Raw genomic sequence first — 19,721 nt, 5'->3', positions numbered from 1 at the left:
GGTCCGGGAAGATCCCACATGCCGCGGACCAACTAAGCCCATGTGCCACAATTACTGAGCCTGTGCTCTAGAGCCCGTGGGCCACAACTACTGAAGCCTGCGTGCTACAACTCCTGAAGCCCGCACGCCTAGAGCCCGTGCTCTACGAGAAGCCCCCGCACCGCAACAAAGAGTAGCCCCCGCTTGCCACAACTAGATAAAGCCTGCACACAGCAACAAAGACCCAATGCAGACAAAAATAAATAAATTTATGTAAAAAAAAAACAAAACACCTTGAACCCAAAATTTAGGTCTTCTTTTCTTTGCCCCGTAGGCCAGAGCTCTTCGGGAAACCAAGCCAATCCCTAATCTCATCTTTGCCATTGAACAGTATGAAAAATTTCTCATCCACCTTTCTAAGAGGTCCAAGGTAAACATACTCTGTTTTCTACCAATTCCATTTACCCTGTGAAGGGACTGAAGCAACACAACTGCAGTGGGGGAAAAATCTACAGTTCTTTTCTGTTTCTGATCTGATGGCCTGAATCCAAACATTCACGGATTCAGGTGGGTGTGTGCCTTCCTAGAGGAACTGAAGGGTTTGTCAGAGATGGTTTAGGCTGTCCTGGGCAGGACCTATCAGTAGGAAAATGTGCCCATGTTTACAATCCTGTCACAGGTGAACCTGATGCAGCATATAAAGCTCAGCACCTCACGAGACTTCAAGATCAAAGGGAACGTCCTGGACATGGTTCTTCAAGAGGATGAGGATGAAGATGAAGAGGTCAGTGCCTGCTTCTGACTGAAATGCAGCAAGCCCTAGCCACCCTTTCTAACTGGGGTTAGCAGCCTGTCTGGGGGCGGCCACGGGTTAGTGTGGAGGGGCAACAACCACAGAGAACGGGCCAAAAGGTGGGCAAAGATGAAACAGGCTTCTCAAGAGAGGGGTTGTAAACTTGGAACCATACCCAGTTGCCCAGGCTTGTATACATTTAGGGTAGACATTTCCAGAAAGGGAGTGATGAAAACAAGGCCTTCCTGTGGGTCTTCCCCTCTGACCTTTTGAACCATTGGAAAATCAGGAGCCCAAGTATTCTGGCTCAGAAAGCAGTTTACTTCCTCTTTTATCATGCCCTCATTCGAAGGAGGGCCACTCTATGATCAGCTCAGGTAGTCATGCCAGTTTCTTATCCTTTTTGCCCTCTGAGAAGACTAAAGGGAGAGGAACAAACCAGTTACAGCAGCACACCGTTGAGCCCTATAGCATCTGTGAAGCAGAACTCAATGTTTCCTTACCTCTAGTGCCTAAAATTTCTATCACCTCAGGTTTGTCTAACATAAACTAGGAGTTTACATAAAACACCCTGGATTTCTAGCTTCTCAAAACATTTTTAACTTACATTCTTGTTTATCACACTCTAAGCCATAATGCACCTGGCCCCATCCACTCCCTTTGCATACTAGGCATTTGAGTTCAGGGGAGTTACGTAGCATCTTGATGCCCCTTCTCTGTCATCTTGTCCCACACATGTCCCCAGGTATATAACAACAAAAGCCAAAAAAAAAAAGAAGTTAGCACCACCTTACTCTACTGTAGAACTCTCCCCATCTCCAACATAATTACCTCCCAGGAGTGGGAAAGGAGAGAAAGCATGACTATCACAGGCTTTGATGAGAAGATAAAGGATCTTTGTTTTTATTTCCACTGCCTCCTGAGCAGGCTTATCACATTTAGAGCGGTTACTTCTCTCCCCTAGGGCACTGCATCAGAGCTTGAGGGACAGAACAAAGAACCAGCCAAGAAGAAAAGGAAAAAATAAATGCCTGAGTTAATGTGAACTTTGGGGCTTCTGCTTTCTTTTTACCCAGCAAGCAACAATGCCCCCTTGTCCTACAGCCTGCACCAGTGTTGGCATCTTGGTTCTGAACTCAATTGCACCGTCAGTTAGAGGCAATCATTCTTGGCAGGTCCTGCTACTGAAAAATGGCTGGCCTTAGGCAAGCCCTTTTGCAAAAAGCACAGCTGAAAGCCTGAGTTTAGGAGCCTGCACTGCCCCGATGAAGCTCCACGGGAGCAAATACAGAGCCTCCAGGCAGACGGGAGCAAATACAGAGCCTCCAGGCAGAGCTACCGTCCAGGCTGGCTTCATTTTTCCAGGGAGCCTTTGGTGAGTTCAATTATCTGGTAAATATCCAGTGCTTCACCTGAAAAATAGTGCAAATTGGTTAGGATGCTTCCTCAAGAATTGTTCAAGAATTGTTAACTCATAGGTCTGAAGTGAGAAAAGGAGCTTAATTAATGTTAAGGTCAAAAAGTACCGAAGGGTTCAGAGTAATTGCCAGGAATGGTAATGTTACATTTGGGGAGGATCTGTTTTCTTTTTTGTATAAAATAAGTTTATCTTAGACACATAGAAAATAAGCTTTCTGATTTACTTGTTTGGCACTCAAAGCACAGTTTTTTCACTTAAGAATGTACTTTGACTTTATACAGTAAACCTTCAAACAGCACAGTTTTTTCACTTAAGAATGTACTTTGACTTTATACAGTAAACCTTCAGACATTTCCATTGTGGTTGAAGAGGGAAGGGAACAGATGGAAGAAACCAGAGTTCCAAACATTCCTTCATTTACTGTGAACAGCTTTCTAGAAACACATGCATGCCTTTGTGATTTGAGCATCATGCTCACTTTGGAGCCAGGGCACATTATAAACTGAAATGGCCCAGTACATAGCACAAGAGGTAGACTTCTTATCCTCTGGTGCCCCAAGCTTCGTGTTGTCCAAGACCACTTTCTAGTCTGCCTCATGTCCTACGAGTAACGAGGAACAAAGGTGTTGTGCTCACCCTCGGGAATCCCGTATCTCCTTTCCATCCCAGTTGGGTTGGAAGGGGTTTTACAATCCATGGTCACTTCCTTCCTGAGGCACTGGTCGATATCGACTGTACTGAAAAAGGCGACTGACTGGGGCAAGTCATTCAGACCCAGCTTGTAGGCAAACATGCACCTGAAAGAGACCCGACCTCCTCTCACAGTCATGTCCCTGCTGTGAATCCAGGAGAGATGATGACCTGCTATCTGTACGGCAGATCCTCCCCGCAGCCAGCTCTATTCACTTAGCAAAGAAAGCTGAAGGGCCAGCACTGCCCACTATCCAGCAGCCGAACACCTCCCACTGAGACACTCACGTGCAATTATGGACTCAAAACACACCTTTTTTTTCCAGTTTGGATATGAGGACTTTCATTAGCTTTGTTAAACATAACCCCCCAGGAAATGATTATGAGGGCAGCGGAGACAGTGTTGAATATTGTAAAGATTCATTATTTACCCATTAATCAATCAGGATAGATCGTGGTTCCCAAACTGGTTCTGAGGGGCAGATCAACATGAAACTGTAACATCATTTAATGTAACCATATAAACTAGGAATGTTTGTTACTACAGAAAAATACAACTCAATATATAAAAAAATATTTTTTTAAAATCACATTTGAGTTTCTCCATTAACAATGTTTTCTGTCAGTATTCAGAATAACAAACTTCTGGCACTTAAGAATTAACATTTATGAATGGAAGAAAAATATCTCGGTTTTCTGCGGGTTGAGAATAGCCTCTGTCATTTGATTTTCAAAACAGAAAGGTGTGTTCTGAGGGGAGCACAATTTGAGAACTACTCTTTGGAACAACTGCCCTGGCTTCTACCTTCTCACCACCTCAGTGATCTAGTCTTGGTATATGACACTTTGAATCCCCCAAAAATTTTTTCTAAAGGTTGAGGCCAGTCTTTTTTAAGACTGCTACAAGTTTTAAAAATCAGAAATAAAAGTGGGAACATTTATTTTTGGGGGGATGAAAAGTCAGATCATGCTCAGCCCGGTCCAAGCCCCACATATCTGGTACATGGTCAAGCCAGAGAGGCCACGGGCCTTGCCTACCTGGTCAAGAGGTTGGTGATCTGCAGGGCGAGGGCAGCGCGGTAGCGGTCCTCCTCCCGCACCAGGTAGCGAACCTCATCATGGATGCTGATGCAGAAGCGCCCATCAATGGCAAACTCCTCGAACAGCCACTTCATGGCCACAAGCATGAGGTGTAAGTAGTCCACAGCGGAGCTCTGCACCACCCAATTCACACGGCTGGTCATAAACTGGGGAGGGAAGGTAGGCACAGGCGAGAAGGGTTAAACCACATACCAGTTCACTAGAGTACAAGGTAGTACAGGAGCCCTGCCCTCCCTGCGACCCTCTTCCCATGTTCCAAGGGTAGTAGGATACCTCCCCCTGGACAGCAGAGGGCTCCAGGGCTCGGGTGATGCGGCAGCCCAGCACCGGGGTACGTGGTGTGTCAGACATAGCGATGCTCTCCAGCTTATTGAACATTTCTGACTCTGTGCCCCCCATCCAGGCTCGTTCAGCAACCACCTCCCACTTCTTCCATTGTGATCTGGGGGGTGAGGAACAAAGAGAGGGCAAACTTTGTCTTTTAGCATTTTAGAGCTAAAAACAGCATCCCAGGTTTCCCCGGGCCAGCCCAGACCCGCCCTCCATCCTTAACACACAGACAGTTCTCACTTCCTAGAAGCTTCTCTCTGGATCTTGCGTAGATCCTGCAGGGAAACCCAGCCATCCTCGGTCCTGTTCACAGGGAGGTCCAACTCCCTCAGCAGCCACTCGCCCTCATCTGACAGCCGATACCTGGGGGTGGGGGGTGCAGTGTCACAACTGTCATTCTCATGGGAACGCCTCTTCTATGCCAAACCCTGGGCTAGGAGTGTTCAATCCCCTCACTCCACTTACACAACCACCCTGGGGTCGTGCCTTTCCCCTACAAGCTCCACTTCAGAGGGGGAAAAGGCTCAGAGATACTAAGTGACTTTGTGGGATCACACAGCCAGGAAGAGGTAGAGCCTAGACAGGAACCCAGGATTTTGGGGACTACATGAGGGTAGCCCAATAAAGGACAGACTCCAACACAAGAACTACTACTGTTATTACTGTCCTAATGCCTTAGACACTGCACTGCCCCATGACCAACAGGTGGCATGTAGTAGTCCAGGAGGCAGCAAGAGCTATCACCCCACATTGGGGTGCGTAGGGAGGATAGAACAGACTACTCCCTGAAAGGGAGAGGACAGAAGACAGAACCTACAGCCAGGCCCGACTGACCCTTCTCGGTCCCCACTGCCCCAGACTCCCAGCTTCAGTGCAACTTCAGACATCACCAGGCTCGGCCCCCGATGGCTCCAGAGCCACGCCACTCACCTGCTCAAAGGTGCACCAGGGTTTCCCCACCAGCCCTCAGTCCAGACTCCTCTGTGAGGCCAGCAAATGTTTCCACAACTAAGGCCCAACCTCTTCTGTCGTCACTGCCTTGCCTCTGCCAGCACACGCTGCCCACGGTGCATGCCACCCCCAACCCCATGTCCTCCTCTCACCTCCCTGGACAATACTCGGTCCCCTTTTCTGCCTTTATGCAGTTACTACTGAACTGTTATCACTTACTTTTTAGTCTTTTAGTCTTTCCATGAGGAGGTCAGCTAATTAAACGCGGACACCGTATATTATACCCACGAAAGTAGTAAAGGCACCTCTCCTCCCTCACACTCGATCCAGGAACCCTCCTAGGAGGCTGCTGAGGCCCTGAGCAAACAATAGGTACTATGGGCAGAAGCACACTGGAAGCCTGGGAAGGCTTTCTCCTCTGCCAAAACCAGTTTAAAGTCTGGTTTTCCACAGGCCCTCCCTTCAGCTGTCTTCTACTAAACTGCCTGCTGCACTTACTCTCACTCCCTGTAGGCACGTGAGGTTGCAACCCTACGTTACTGTTCACTCTGCATGACCAGAGCTCTGCCAGCATAACAAAAGCACAGCTTTAACTCTGAGGAAAACTGACCATTAAGCAAGCAAATGTCACAACCCAATAACAAACCACCCTAGAACTAGGTTACAGGGGTCTGGAGGGAGAGGGGCCAGGTGAGGACTCAGGTAATGGGAAGAGGTAGAAAAGAAGGGGGCGGTAAAGGTAGTAAAGCAAGCCTGAGACCCTGGGGTAACGTGGCTGTGGATGGGAGAGGCCCCCCTCACCTGCGCAGGCCCTTGGTGACCGCATACATCTGTCGGGCCTTCTCAGCTGCCTCCTGCCGCGTGAGCCGGTGGTTGAACTGCATGAGCAGGCGCTCAGCGAAGGGCTGCCCGGCCCCATAGATGCGGCCATAGTTGAAGACCTTGGCGTGCTCACGGCTGATGCCCACTGTGGCAGCTGTCTTACTGTGTAGATCGGTGCCCCTGCTCTTCCTGCCCTGCAGTGTCATCCACCCAAAGGCTGTGCAGCCTGGGGGGCGAGGCAGGAGTGAGAAAACAGGCTTCAGAAATATTCTTCGCGGCGAGGCATCAGGCTGCCACCGCTTTGCTCCAGCCCTAGCTCCTGCTTACCATGCATGCCGGCAAAGTGGGCATCTCCAAGCACAGCTGCAATCCACAGCTCCTGTGAGTCCACATCAGCACCCACGAGAACGTAGCCGGGCGGAGCCTGCACCATGGCCTTCAACTCACTGCCTACTCGGTCAGGCTGCAGGAAGAGTGAGGTCAGACCCGACCTAGATACCCCAGTAGACTCCTCCCACCCATCCCTGGAGCCTGACTAGACTGAGAATGCTGGAGCCCTTCCTGAGGGGACGGTTTTAAGGAATGCCAGCCAGCAGTGCCCCAAACTCCACAGTTCCAGGTAAAGAATCCCTGCTCCATGACTGGCTCTATACCCGGCCCCATCTAGACTCCACAATAGCTGTGCCTAGCATACCTTGTCAATGTCTGGCCAGGAGCAGGTGCCCAGAACATATCTGCTGAAAAGCTGGATGAGTTGTGAAGCTAGATTTGAACTTGAGTTCTGCCTGACCCAGATCTCAGGTTCCTTTTCATGCTCCTCAGCAAAGTCCCTCTGCAACCCCAGCTTCTAGACACACAGGAGAGGAAGGGCAGAACCAGAGGTGCAGAGGACACATACCCGGGCATTGCTGGCAGTGAGCCACGTGGGCTCTACAGCCCGTCGAGTGATGGTGCCAGCAGTCACGACCTGGGGCAGGATGGCCCCATAGCGGCCTTCCTCATCATAGTGTGGGTGCCTGGGGGGAGGACATGAGGCTCAGCAGCTTGCCTGGGTCCTAGGACCCGCCCCCATTTTCCCATTCCCACAACCACTTGCCAGGACATACCTGGTCACAGCACGGGGCAGAGCTGACCTGGGCAGCCACACCACCATCTGGGAGCTGCGGGGACAGACGGGTTGCTCAGCACAGCCACAGAGAGCACACTCCATCCCCCATCACAACACGGCCCTCATGTGCCCAGCTTTGGGGGCTGCTGTGCCCCCTCCTTGCCCAGCCTCAACCCTCTCTTCCCACTGACTTGTCTCAGGGTGGGCCTAGCATCTACCGTCTAGGAGCATAAGCCACCGGGAACTGGCCAGGCATCTGAGGCAGCTTTGGCCCCCATCCTGGAGTATCCATGAGGCACCCAGCACCAGCCCTGCCACCACTGCCTTTTCCAGGCTCAGGGCAGACTTTACCAGCCCATCACAGCACCCTTCTCACAAGAGTGTGCCGCTGGCAGCCACAAACCCCTCGGAACCAGCCTTCGATCCATTTGCCATTCCCAGCCTACAGGACCCACCCCCAGCCCCCAACAGAGCTCACAGGCTACTAGCCCTCCATGGAAGGGGCCGCCGAGGTCCTACAGTACCACTCTTTTTACATAACAGGGAAACTGCAGCTGGAGAGGGAATGAGCCTTGCCCACGGTCCCATGGCACCAGGACCACAAGCAGCCAGGCCTCTAGACCAGGCTGTCCCCCCACTGCAGCACAGGCTGTCAGGGGCCCCTGGGTGGGAGGCAGGGGAAGGGATCCCAAGACTGCAGTAACCCAGCCAGAGGCATGGACAGACAGCATGTCTCTGCACTCCCACGGTGACCCACCTGATACGTTTATGGGCGTTCCTCCAAAAAGAAATCATTTTGTTGATTTCCAAGGCACGGGGCCCACTGGCACCTCCTGGGCCAGCCTGCAGAGTGCCGTCCTCCATCTTGGGCAGGAAGTCTTTGGCAAAGGGGCTGCCCACATTGCAGCTGTTACCATCCTGAAGAGAGCAAAGGAAGCAGGGGCTGGAGGCACATGGCAGACCCCTAGCTGGGGAACTGATGCCCTGTGTGCCTGGGCTCTGCCCAACACTGAGCCCAGAACCTCAAGCAGAGCGGTCTGGGGCGAATCCCTGATTGCAGCACGCGCGCACGCGCGCGCACACACACACACGAATCCCTGATTGCAGCATGCGCGCACGCGCGCGCACACACACACACGAATCCCTGATTGCAGCATGCGCACACGCGCGCGCACACCCACACACACACACACACACACACACACACACCTCCCCTCACAGTAACGGCCATCAGTCAACAGATCCTATCATGTAGCAGATGTGGCACCAGACACCTGACATGCCCTGTGTCATTTAATTCCACCACCATGTCCCTCACCACCCAATTTTCAGAAGGAAGATAAAACCTCAGAGAGATGGCAACATTTGTCTGAGATCATACTCTGTGCCACTAATACCAGCATTCCTGCAAAAAGGGAGTCTCCCTGTTTGAGTCACTGGAGGCCTACTGTGCGCCCTGAGCACAGCGAGGACACCACAGAACAGGCATGAACCAGGACACACCTTGTGAGGCAGCTTGAAGAACCAGCAGCCGGGGATATCCACATCATTGTAGGGTCCGTTGCCATGGTGATAAGCTGGCTGGCTGGCTTTTGGGCTGCCAGCAGCAGTCTGTGGGGGCCACACACCTAGATCAGGCCCTGCTCCAGCACCTGCATTCAGCGAGGGCCATGGGGTAGGGGGTGGGAAAAGGGCCTGAAATGGCGAGCAGGTAAGCTGGGAAATGATGGCTATGAGGTCTCAGGCTTCCTCCTTGGCCTCCAACAAGTATGGGGCCACCCAAAGGCAGGGCAGCCATCTCCCAGCTCCCCAAGACCCTGGGAATTCTCTGGGGGGAAAGAGCTACTTGGGCACAAGAGGAGGGCCCTGCCACCCAACACCCACCCAGACAACCCGTGAGCAGGTGCCCAGCTCACCAGAGCTGGGGGTTGACCTGGAACTGCCACTCGCAAGTTCTCCATCCTGGCCTCGGCCTCCACTTCTAAGCAGCCCATTTCTTCCACCTGGATGGGCCCAGGTACCAAGGAAGTGAAGCAGGGGGCTGGTTTGGCCCAAATCCACCACCCCTCCCTGCGACACGCAGACAGCCCAGGACAGCCTGAGGTGAGCAACTGAGTGCATCCGGCACCCCGCCCCCACCCAAAAGGCCACCCCTTCCTTGAGGGAACAGAGCCCCCTCCCCAGAGCTCAGGCTCAGAGCCCACCCTCACCGTCTGCCACATGGCGCTGCTGTCGGTGAGCAGGAACTCCTCAGCCAGGTCTGCCTCCTGCGGCTCCAGCTGCTGCTTCCCCTGTTCAAGACAGTGCTTCCTGTACAGGGACTCGATGGCTCTGTGCAGAGAACAGCAGCAGCAGCCTCTGATTACCGGGTGCCCCCTCCGGGCCAGGCAGCTCGCTGGGGGCCTTCCACGATTCCCTCCTAGTTTAGCCTCAGAATCAGCTCTGAGGCGGAAGTGGACAGCACTTCCCCTGGTTCATAGACAGGGAGTGACAAATCGAAAACGACAGCACAATGGTGGCAGGCTGGGTTTCAAGGCCTGGGCTGACTCAAATCTAAGCGCTTCTCCCCAGGGCCGCCACCTCCCCGGGAAAAGGTCTGGGAGCTAAGCAGTCGGGGCCTGAGAAGTCGGGGCCGGGCCCTGCCCCAGGCTGGCTCCTGCCCGCTCATCCATCCTGCAGCTCCAAAGGAGCAGGCTGATCCCTGCCCCTCTGTCCTAAGGCCCCACGGGTGGTTCAGGCTGCCCCGCAGAGCCAGGACTCTCAATTCTGGGCCACTTCAAGTGCTATGGCTTCTCCCCAACACCTGCCTGTCAAAAGCTCAAGGGTTTGTGAGCTCAGACAAGAAACTGTCTTCCCTAGGCCTTTGTTTTGCCAACTCTAAAATGAAGATGACCATGGGACTGCCTAAGGAACAGACGAGGGAAGCACTGTAAAACGTTTATTAACACAGAATTTAATCAGTGCTCAATAAATTATACTAAAAAAAGGGGGACAAAGCTCATCCTCCCTGTCACTTCCAACAGCCCTCCCTCTGCACACTCCTGTGAGGGCAGCTGGGCTGCCGGGCCCAGGAGCAGGGCCTCAGTCCCACCCACTCCAAGCACCACGCCCTCAGCCCCACAGGGCTCTGAGGCCCACACAGAAAAGGCAGCCACCAAACAAAGAACTAGAACCCAGACTCTCAGACCCGAGCTCTTTCCACTAGCCTGAGCTGGGTTTGGTCTCTCCAGCAAGGGGAAGGGGTACCTAGCCTCCAGACCCTTCCTCCCTGAGCCAGAGCCTTCCTTACGTGTAGGGGCAGGCCACCCCAGCCGACGTTAGGCCACTGCCTGGTGGCACCTTAGCCAGGTTGTCCCGCCGCCCGGGCACCAGGTATCCCCAGCCATGCCGCTCCGAGTAGTGCAGAGGGAAACCGTCCCAGGTCAGCGCCATGAGTTTAGGTGTGACCCGCATCTGGAGACTGAGGAGACTGGGGCCTGGGGTCCACGCGGGGTCATCTAGCCGGGGACAGAGCTTCCGATACCACCTATGCCCCGCCAGAAGAGAGCAGTGTCATGGTAGTCGGCGGAGGACAGTGTGTGATGGCAAGGGCCCCACCCACTCCCCAAGACCCCAAGGCTTTCTGGTGACCTCAGCCTACAGTCACCATCCCTTCCCTCTGGGATACAGCCAGGACCCCCACAGAGTCCCCTAGAATACTTTGAATATCCCAGAAGGAAAGATCCTATGTCAGCCCCCCTGTACTACTCAGAAGCCAGGACCCACATGCATAGCCTAGGGCTGGACTCCTTCCCCAGCTCCATTTCATGCAGGGAAACTGCCCAGAGGAGCAAGTAGATCTGCCCTCCCACCGCTGCTCTAGAGGCACACCAGGGCCTTCAGAGCTCCATCCCTCATGTGCTGTTCACCAGAGCCAACACAAGGGTGAGGCAAGTGAGGCACTCAGGGCACAAAATTTAAGGTAGCCTCATCTCAGGCAAATGTAAAGTTGGCACTCTGCTGTTCACCCTGGCTGCCCCTATTTTCTCATCTCGGCCAATCTATGGGGTGTGAATGAAGGGTCACCTCCTCAAGGAAGCCTTCCTTGATTTCCCCAGAGTCCGGCACTGCCTCAACACTGATGACTCTTCTGTCTCATCATGGATATAAACTCCAGCTGTGCTGGCTGGTCTGCACAACTGGCTCCTCCCAGGGAGAAGCTACTAGAAAGGAGGAGTTATGTTCCCATTTGTACTCTCAGAGGCTACTGTGAGACCCAGCACACAGCAGGTGCTTAATGCACTTGTACTGCTTAAGTCCAGTGACCCAGGGGTCAGAGCAAACTAGTGAGCAGGACTGAAAGACAGCTGGAACAAATGGCAGCAGGTTAGTAAGGGCCCATATGCACACCACTCCCTGTGCTGGGGCCCAGAATAGGGGTGTCCCAGGCTGGAGGGAGAGGTAAGGATGGCCGCTGGACATGTTAGGGAGACAGGGCTCACCCTGGGTGCCCAGGAAGGTGCTGGGGCCGCTTGGGCAGGAGCTCTGTGGTCCCCCTCAGCTGCTCCAAGCAGGCACGGGCCATGACATCTCGCTGAAACTCCTCCTCCTCACTGGGGGGGCCAGGGTCTGCACAGGGTCGGGGAGGACAATCAGGACCAGAGAAGGGTCTCTCAGAAAGACCTGCCCAGCCTACTCATCTCCGGAAGGCTGAAGCAACCCCTTCCAAGGGACCCCCCCGGTCCTAGGACCTTCCCAGGGTCCATCCCTGCCCCACCTCCCGCCCATGTTCCCCACCTTCCTGATCCTTGGGATCCCCAGGGGCCTCGGGCCCCTCGACAGGCAACTTGCTGGCTGCGGCCGGCTCCTTCGTCTTCACCTTCTTTGCCTTCTTCTGCTTAAATTCCTGTAGGTCCCACTCTAGGTCCCAGAGCCAGGGATCTTCTTTGTACCTGCACAGCCAGTCCACCAGGGCAGGGCTAAGGCCAAGCCGAAGGCCAGCCCTCCCACCTGCCCATCCCCTGCAGGGGGATCCAGCCTGCCTAAGGCCTGGCTACCTCTCTCCTGAGAGCAGCTGGCAGGCATCGTTGGCCAGGTCCATCAGCGACTTCTTCATCTCCCACTGGAGCTCCTCGTAGGTGCTCTGTGCCTCCGCCAGGTAACGCTCCCAGTTCTGGTTGACGGGCAGGTAGGAGACACCCATCTCCAACATGCCAGCCAGAGTCACCGGGTGGGGACACCTTGAGAATAAACACCAGGGCTGCCATAAATGACCACAGGAGGCAAGGCTTTGGCCCAATCCCTGGGCCAGCCTGGCGATCCTCAACCCAACCACCCACGTCAGAGAGACGGGTTTAAACCCCAGCTCTACCGTCTCCCAGCCATGAGACCCTGGGTAAGTCACTTCATCTCTCTGAGCCTAAGTTCCTTCATCTATAAAATGGGAATAATATCATCCCATCCTCAGGGGTAATGGGGGAATGACAGATCACAAAAATGAAAATGGCTGCCATTTGCTGAGTAATGACTAAGCACCAGGCACTGTGCTACAACCCCATACACACAAAAGATCATACAAGAACCTCACAACTGAAGTCAAATATATTTGTGTATGTTTCACAGATAAGAGCATTGAGGCTCAGAGAAACCAAGTAACTTGCCCAAGGTCAAATGAGTTGGATAGGATAATCAAGATTAGAACCAGGTCTGGCTGACACTTATGACTCTGACCACATCATAAAACTGACTCACTAGCAAACATAACCAAGATGGATGTGAAGTCCTTGGCTCAGGATCTGGGTTCAGAGACGGTGCTTAGCAAACCAGGACCACGCACATGAAACAAGCACAGCCTCAGCGCCCCCCTCCAGGGCCTCTGTAGAAACCCCAGAGTCCAAGGCCCAGGTGCACCACTGGGCAGAGTGGCTCCATGCTCTCAGCCCAGAAAGGCTAAATAAGGCCCCCAGCCTGAGAAAGGCCCAGCACCACCTGGTTACGGTGGGCCCGGGTACCAGGAACCCACTGACCCCCATGGGTTCCCAGAGGGGCTCTCCCTCACCTCTCCAAGAAGAGCGGTAGCTGCTGCTGGAAAACCTCATAGGTGGCCCACACGTCCTGGGCACAGTACTGCATCAGGTCCTGGCACAGGCGACAGGAAGGCGCTGGGTGGGCAGCCATCCCACTACCACCACCGGGCCTCTCAGGGTCAGGTCTGGCAGCTACACTCCCCAGGGTCGCTAGGGGTCTGCCACAGCCCATGTCCCCAGAGCCCCTCTCCACCACCATACCTGGAAGTTCTCACGGATGTCCTTCATGCTACCCTTGACAAACAGCTCGCGGGGCTCCTTCTCTAAGCGAGGCCCCCCCACGTAGAGGCTGTGCACATCTGCCAGATTATTGACACTGCTGATGTCCAGCCAGTCCCAGGATGACATCTGGAGGCCAGAGCAAGGGACACGGCAGATCAGCTCGGTCTCAAGCCAGACAGGCCTGCTGGGGAGAGGGGGCCCCCCAAGTGTGCTCTCACCGCTGGGCCGTTGGCTTTGCTCTGGGATTTCTGGCCTCGCTGTGTGGGGTGCCGGGCCTTGCGCTTGCCCTGCTTGGCTGCCATCCACAGACTGCGCTGGAAGCTGCTTAGCCCTGAGATGGCCATGTGCATGCTCATGGTGTCCAGGAAGCGCATGAGGGAGCCCTGAGGAGGAGAGGCTGCAGCTGAGGGGCCAGCCTACCCCTGCTTCGGCACTTCAGCCCACCAGCCCCACCTCAGCCTCCCCTCCCAGCCCACAGCCTCCCAGCGCTAAAGAGTGTCTTCATGCTTGCTCACGTTTGCCCCTCCACCTGGGAGGGGCCTGCCTTCTCAAACCCTAGCCACCCTTGAAAGCGCAGGCCTGGTTCCTGGTTGAATCCCAACACACAGGCCTTCCCAGCATCCAGCAACATCTCCAGGGGCCCCTTGGGAACAGAGTGACAAAAACGAGGCCTTCCAAGCTATCAGGCTCGGCCCCCAGCCCTGCCACTCAGAAGCTCTGTGGCCCTGGGCAAGTCAACAAGGCTGTCTGAGCCTCAACACCCTCAGCTAGAGGCTAAGGCTACTCTCACCTGCCCTGCCTTTCTCCTAGGGCACTTTTCACAGAATTAAGAATTGCCACAACTATGGTTCTGAGTGTTTGATGTGTGCAACTGTTCAAACCCTCTCAACAATCCTATGAGGTAGCTTCTGCCAACTCCCTCTCTTTACAAATAAGGAAACTGAGGCTCAGTTTCCTCAGTTGTAAAGGGATGTTAAGAGGCCCGTGCTGCTCACCAGTGGCCGAGGCAGGATGGGAGCCCAGGCCGTGGGGCCCACAGCCTCCAAAGACCCAAGCTAAGCTCTAAAATGCCGCACAGAGATAAGGGCCATTAGTACCCTGTGACAACTCAGGTCCTGTGCCAGGCAGACCCTAGGGACAGAACAGCTGGGTACAGGGACCACGGGCAGGGCTGGTCAACAGGAGGCCCTGTAGCTTCTACAAAGGCGATGGAGGCACTGGCCAGGAAAAGCAATGCCTTCCCTAGCCACTGAGAGCAGGGCTCTTAGCCCACCCCGTGCCAGAGCCTGCATTTGGCCCCATGAACCATACCCGGATCAGGTACTGCTCCCTGATATGGGCCCGGTCGAAGCACACGTTGTGCCCCACCACTAACTGCTCCTGCCAGTCTCGCTGGGTGGGGCCGCCGGCACTGGCAGGGACCTCCAGGGGAATGAGGTCAGCCGGCGACAGCTGGCTGGTCCAAGAGTAACGCTCTTCCACCAGCCGCCGGCTGCACCAGGAATACCTGAGGGAGGTGAGAGGCAGGCAGGTTCAGCACGGAGGCATTCAAGTTCCGCTCCACAATCCCCACTGCACACCTACCACCACATGCCAGGTGCTACACTAGCAGCTGGGGGTACAAGGGAGACGACGGGGTGCTCCTAGCCCTCACAGAGCTAGAGGTCGGGTGGGGTGCTGTCCGGGTATGTGTTGGGAGTGCGGAGGAGTTACAAAAGCTTCTTTACTTTTCAACCTCCACAGAGAAAAAGAGAGCTAAGTGCCACAGTCCCGGGTGTCCCGGATGGGCATTCAGCCTGGGCCATCAAGGTGTTTGTTACACCCAGGGCTCACCAAGTCTGTGCTTGGCTCTGAGGTGTCTTAATGACTGTTATCAACCCCTCACGTCTATAAGCACAAAATGGCTAATGTTCAAAGTGCCAGTAAAGAAGAGAAACAATTATAATAAAACCCAAAGTGGAATTTTTGTTTAATTGAAAGTGGCAAAAAAAAAAAAAAAAAGACAAATGCTGTACACGTGTACAGGATGAATCATCTGACGGCTGGAAAGATTCTGAAGGACAAAGAGCGAATCACGCACCTTGTAGAAGGTGCTGTGTCTCTGAGCAAACACCCTCAGTGAGAGACCAGGGAAAGTGCCAGAATGGAGGAAATGTATGCACACGTGCTAGGAAATATGTGCTAGGGTTGGGGTGGGAGGGGCAGGGGACGAGTGCTGCCTGCTGGGGGCCGGACACTGATTCAGGAAAAGGCTGGAGTTTGCTCAAGATCCACAAGACTAAGTGTGGGGAAATGGCCGCTGAGCAAAAGCCTTTTGTGAACCGCAGATTACGCCAAAGGGTCAAGGCCACTCAGCATCAAAGTGAGTGACGAGGCCACATGTGTGGCCACCACAGCTGCGAACAAGCTGCCTGTTTCCTTTACGGTGGGGAGGAGGGGTTATCTGCCGCAACAGTTACAACAAACATAAAACTAGTTTCTTTGGGGGAGGGGTTACCAGCAAAAAGAGGTTCCTAGTGTTAAACCTGGTAAAATCTAACTCACACTCCAAATGATGGGAAAACGCTCAGGGACTCAAGTTGAAACCTCCTCCCCTTTCAATTCAACATGTCAAAGCCCTCAAACACAACACAGAAAAAAAGGCTGAAGGATGTCAAATATTTGAGGCTGTGGTGATGACAGGGACTTTAGTTGCAACAAAAAGCCAGACTGGTGTCAAGATCCAGGTCTGCAGCTGTACATGAGAACCATCTTGTTAAATTTATTTGTGATAAAAAAAGAAGAACGCCAAAATGCAAACACCTCTGGCAAATTTAAGATGAGTCACGACCAATGCCGTTAACACTACACTTTTCCTGTGAATCTTAGATCGGTGTTGACAGCCTATGTCATTACATATCCCTCTGGTCTGATGACCAAAGCCCTTACCAGCAGCCTTGGGGAAGCTGCCCTCTGGGCCATCCAAGGCTTTTCCCTCCCACTGGAAACTGCAGGCTGCTCAGGAACCTGATGTTATGCAGCCACGCGGCAGGGATGTGCCCAGGTTAAAAGCGGACTGCTGTCAGGGCCCCATCTGGCACCTCCCACCCCCACCATAGTCAGGTTCCCAGAAGGAAGGCCCCAGCATGAGCCCAGTCCTCCTCAGCAATGACTTCTGCCGCCAGGCAAACTGCACAGTGCCCCCAGTACCACCGGCAAGAATGGAATGAGAATGAGAGGAGGATGGGAAGGACAGGAAGAGAAAGAGATGAAAAATTAGGAGAGGAAGGAGGAAAGGAAAAGGGGGGCTTCGGGGCAATTGGCCAAGAATGACCAAAAGATCAAAAAACAAGTCCTTCTTGTCACTGGTTTTCTAATTTCCTTTCAGCCACCACAGTCTACTTTACTTTCTCAAATGATGGACAGTATTCCCTCTATTTTGACCATCAAGTTACACAGTAAGCACTGAGATTCTCATCTTAACTGAAACTAAATCAATGAGGAATCATCTAGTTTTGCTCTTTTCAGCCGTTAATGCCTACCTTATCTATTTAGCCATGTTTTCACCATTTTCAACTGCATATTTAACATTTCGCAGCTTTCTTTACAAAGATGTAGCTTCCAATAGGAATAAAGAAACTGCCAACTTTTTTGCTGGCCATGCCTGAAAGCATTAAGGTTGTAAATAGTATTTTAATCCTGGAATGAAGAATAAAAAAGGGGAGAAACAGTACTGCCATCATTGTTTGAAAAAGAAACTTGGGTAGCACTTAGAAAGTTATTTAAAAAGAAAAGAGAGATTGGATATACCTTTTAGGGACAAAAATGCCTGCAAGCCTGCTTGGAAGGCTGGGGGAAGGAAGCAGTTTCTCAGCTTGGTTGGGGGGTTTGTTGTTACCTGAGGGGAGTGGGTATTTGGAAACACTGAAATGGGTCGGGGCAGTGGGCGGGGTGGGGCAGTGGCGGGGGGATTTGGTCTGGCATTTAAGGGAGCAGCTGGGGATGCTGAGTGTCCTATACTGCCTGGGACGTTCCCACAAAAGGGAGGTTTCTCCTGCCCAAAATTACCAATAGCATCCCCAAATGGAAACACTGTTCAAATGTCTTGGACTAACTTCTCAGGAAGCTACTAGGGGAAGGGGGAAGGCACCAAATCAAAGTGATCTCAAGTGGTCTCCCAGTCAGTCTCAAGTTCAACACATGTGATTCTCTGCACAGCCCCTATCATCACGTGACATTTGCTTGGGTGTTGTTTACTACCCATACCTTCCTACCAGAAAGTAAGGTCTGTGAAAGCTGGGGTCAAGGCTTGTTTTAGTTCACCACTGAGTCCACTGTCCCTGGAAATCCACCCACCAAACACATAGTAGGAGCTCACCAAACTATTAAGCTGGGCCCCCCACGTGTGCTCAAGTCCCCTGACCCCGCCCGTACTCACCAGGCCGAGGGGGATATGGCCACCGCCAATGTGGGGCAAGTTCCCTCTGCCAAGCAGACCTCCACGTCGAACACCAGGGCCCGCTCCTCGGGGATGGCCACGGGTTCGGCCTCCCCCGCGGGGCCGTACCGGGTCCAGCCCTCCGCCCAGGCCCAGCTCGGGGGCCGGGGGGCCAGCTGGGCCTGCAATAACAAGTTGGCCGCCTCCAGGTAGGGCAGGCTCTGCTTCTGGGCCAGGAGGCGGAAGTGCTGGTCCAGGCTGCCCCCGTAGAGGGGCGGCAGGCGCAGCTCCACGTCGGGCAAGGGCGCGGCCGGCTGCCCCCAGAGCCCGTGCTTCTGCAGGTGCTCGACGCTGCGGCGCACCGCGGCCTCGCCGGGCATCTCCCCGCCGTGCCCGAAGATTTGCTCGTGAAGCCCTCTCGAGAGCATCTGGATGTGCAATGGGTTGTGCCGCAGCTGCCCGCCCTCCGAGGACGGCACTGGCGGCGGCTGCGGCTGCCCGTCGCTGGGGACGGGGACGGAGGCGGAGCTGGAGACCCAACGCCCCGGAGCTGGAACCGGCCCTGGCCCGACGGTGGCGCCGGCCACCTTCCTCCAAAGCAGGCGGCTCATGGTTGGTGCAGGGAGCCCCCCGCTGGGAGTCAGCACACCTGGCTTTGGGCTCCAGCTTGGCAGCTTCTACTGGCTGAGAGACGTGGAGAGAGACACGTCCTGTCTCTGTTTTCCTGTCAGTGAAATGGTTCTGACCATGCCTGCCTTCCACCCACAAATCCTAAAGGAGACAGATGATATACAGTGTTACTAATGACACACGTTAACGTGTGATATTAACAGCCATCATTCCTTGAGCATTTTCTGCGGTCCAGGCAGTGTGCCAGGCGCCTTTAGGTACATTTTCTCAGTGAATCATCAAACAACCTTGGGAAAAATAGCAATACCCCTCCTGAGGAAAACTGAGGTTCACGTAAGTTCATCAGGGAAGGTGACGGCCGTGGTTAAGAGGGCAGACTCTGGATAGGAGGACGCGGGTTTGAATGCCGGCTCTGGATCTTACGAGACGTGTGACCTTGGGCAAGCTCCTTAGGCCCCAATTTCCTACTCTGTAAAATGGGGTTATGGATTCTGTCATACAGGGCTGCTGTTTGGGTGACACAGGGCGAACACGCCGCGCGGCCCGGCCCTCGGCAAGTCCTCGGCAAATGGTGGCTGCCGTTATCGCGACCGGCGCAGCCCGAGGGCCTAGCGCCTTTAGGAGACAGCGCCCGGATTCGAACCCGCCAGGTGGGCCGCCGTCCCCCGGGGCCCCCACCCACACCTGAGCCCGGGCCCAGCCGGCCGAGGGCGCCCTGCAGGGGGCGTCGACAGCGGCCCCAGCGCTCCCGGCCGCCCGCCCGACAGACCGCTAGCCTGAGCCCGGCGGCCGCGCCGCGGTGCGCCCTGGGACCAGCCTCCGCCCAGCTCAGGGCCCCGCTCCCTGACTGGAGAGGGAAGGGCCGCGCCGCCGCTCAGGGACCCGGCCTCCCCACAACGCCGAACCCGCCGGAAACCTCAGTCCGCCCGGTGCTTCCTGGTCTGCGGCTCCCGACCCCAGGCCGGCGACTCGGCGTCTCCCTCCGCGCGGCCTATGCAGCCTCGGGGTGGCGTGTGGCCTGCACCGGAGCAGTCCGCCTCGCTGGCAGCCGCAACTTCCCGTCTGCGCCCCGCTCACTCCCGCGGCTACCCGAGAGGCAAGAGGGAGACTCCCAGCGCGACCAATAGGAGAGCCAAAAGTGGACCGGTCCGCCCGCAGGGTGGGGAGGAAGGACTTCCGGGTGGGTCTCCCTG

At 54.5% G+C, this 19,721-nt stretch overlaps 2 protein-coding genes across 11 annotated transcripts in view; one reads left to right on the top strand and one right to left on the bottom strand.

The window, feature by feature from the left end:
* Positions 1–1,833, top strand: part of FANCI (FA complementation group I) — an 82,995-nt gene extending 81,162 nt beyond the window's left edge. For all 7 annotated transcript variants that reach the window (XM_007113508.4, XM_007113507.4, XM_024117252.3 and 4 more), the window contains 3 exons: positions 314–409; positions 659–763; positions 1,737–1,833. In XM_007113508.4, coding sequence (XP_007113570.2) covers positions 314–409; positions 659–763; positions 1,737–1,799 — 264 coding nt within the window. In that variant the 3' untranslated portion in view covers positions 1,800–1,833. The remainder of the gene's footprint in view (positions 1–313; positions 410–658; positions 764–1,736) is intronic.
* Positions 1,834–2,081: 248 nt separating this feature from the next.
* Positions 2,082–18,591, bottom strand: POLG (DNA polymerase gamma, catalytic subunit). Of its 4 annotated transcripts, none has more exons than XM_024117257.3 (23): positions 17,899–18,591; positions 14,793–14,988; positions 13,700–13,864; positions 13,461–13,607; positions 13,232–13,311; positions 12,231–12,413; positions 11,971–12,125; positions 11,676–11,802; positions 10,484–10,720; positions 9,405–9,525; positions 9,111–9,197; positions 8,698–8,805; positions 7,952–8,112; positions 7,193–7,246; positions 6,985–7,102; positions 6,781–6,831; positions 6,414–6,549; positions 6,066–6,312; positions 4,554–4,676; positions 4,257–4,425; positions 3,921–4,129; positions 2,829–2,989; positions 2,095–2,184 (listed from the first exon to the last, which is right to left on the bottom strand). In XM_024117257.3, the coding sequence occupies exons 1-23, from the start codon at positions 18,507–18,509 to the stop codon at positions 2,126–2,128; spliced, it is 3,705 nt and encodes a 1,234-aa protein (XP_023973025.1). In that variant the 5' UTR covers positions 18,510–18,591; the 3' UTR covers positions 2,095–2,125. The 4 variants fall into 4 exon arrangements, with proteins under 4 accessions (XP_023973027.1, XP_023973025.1, XP_023973026.1 ...); XM_028495915.2 differs by lacking the exon at positions 2,095–2,184 and adding an exon at positions 3,314–3,354 and having other exon boundaries at positions 2,902–2,989; XM_024117259.3 differs by lacking the exon at positions 2,829–2,989 and having other exon boundaries at positions 2,082–2,184.
* Between the last annotated feature and the right edge of the window lie 1,130 nt (positions 18,592–19,721).

The sequence above is a fragment of the Physeter macrocephalus genome, chromosome 11, assembly GCF_002837175.3.
Source record: "Physeter macrocephalus isolate SW-GA chromosome 11, ASM283717v5, whole genome shotgun sequence".
Lineage (NCBI taxonomy): Eukaryota > Metazoa > Chordata > Mammalia > Artiodactyla > Physeteridae > Physeter > Physeter macrocephalus.
Note: the sequence above shows the minus strand (reverse complement) of the source record. Positions and strands in the feature narration are given on the sequence as shown.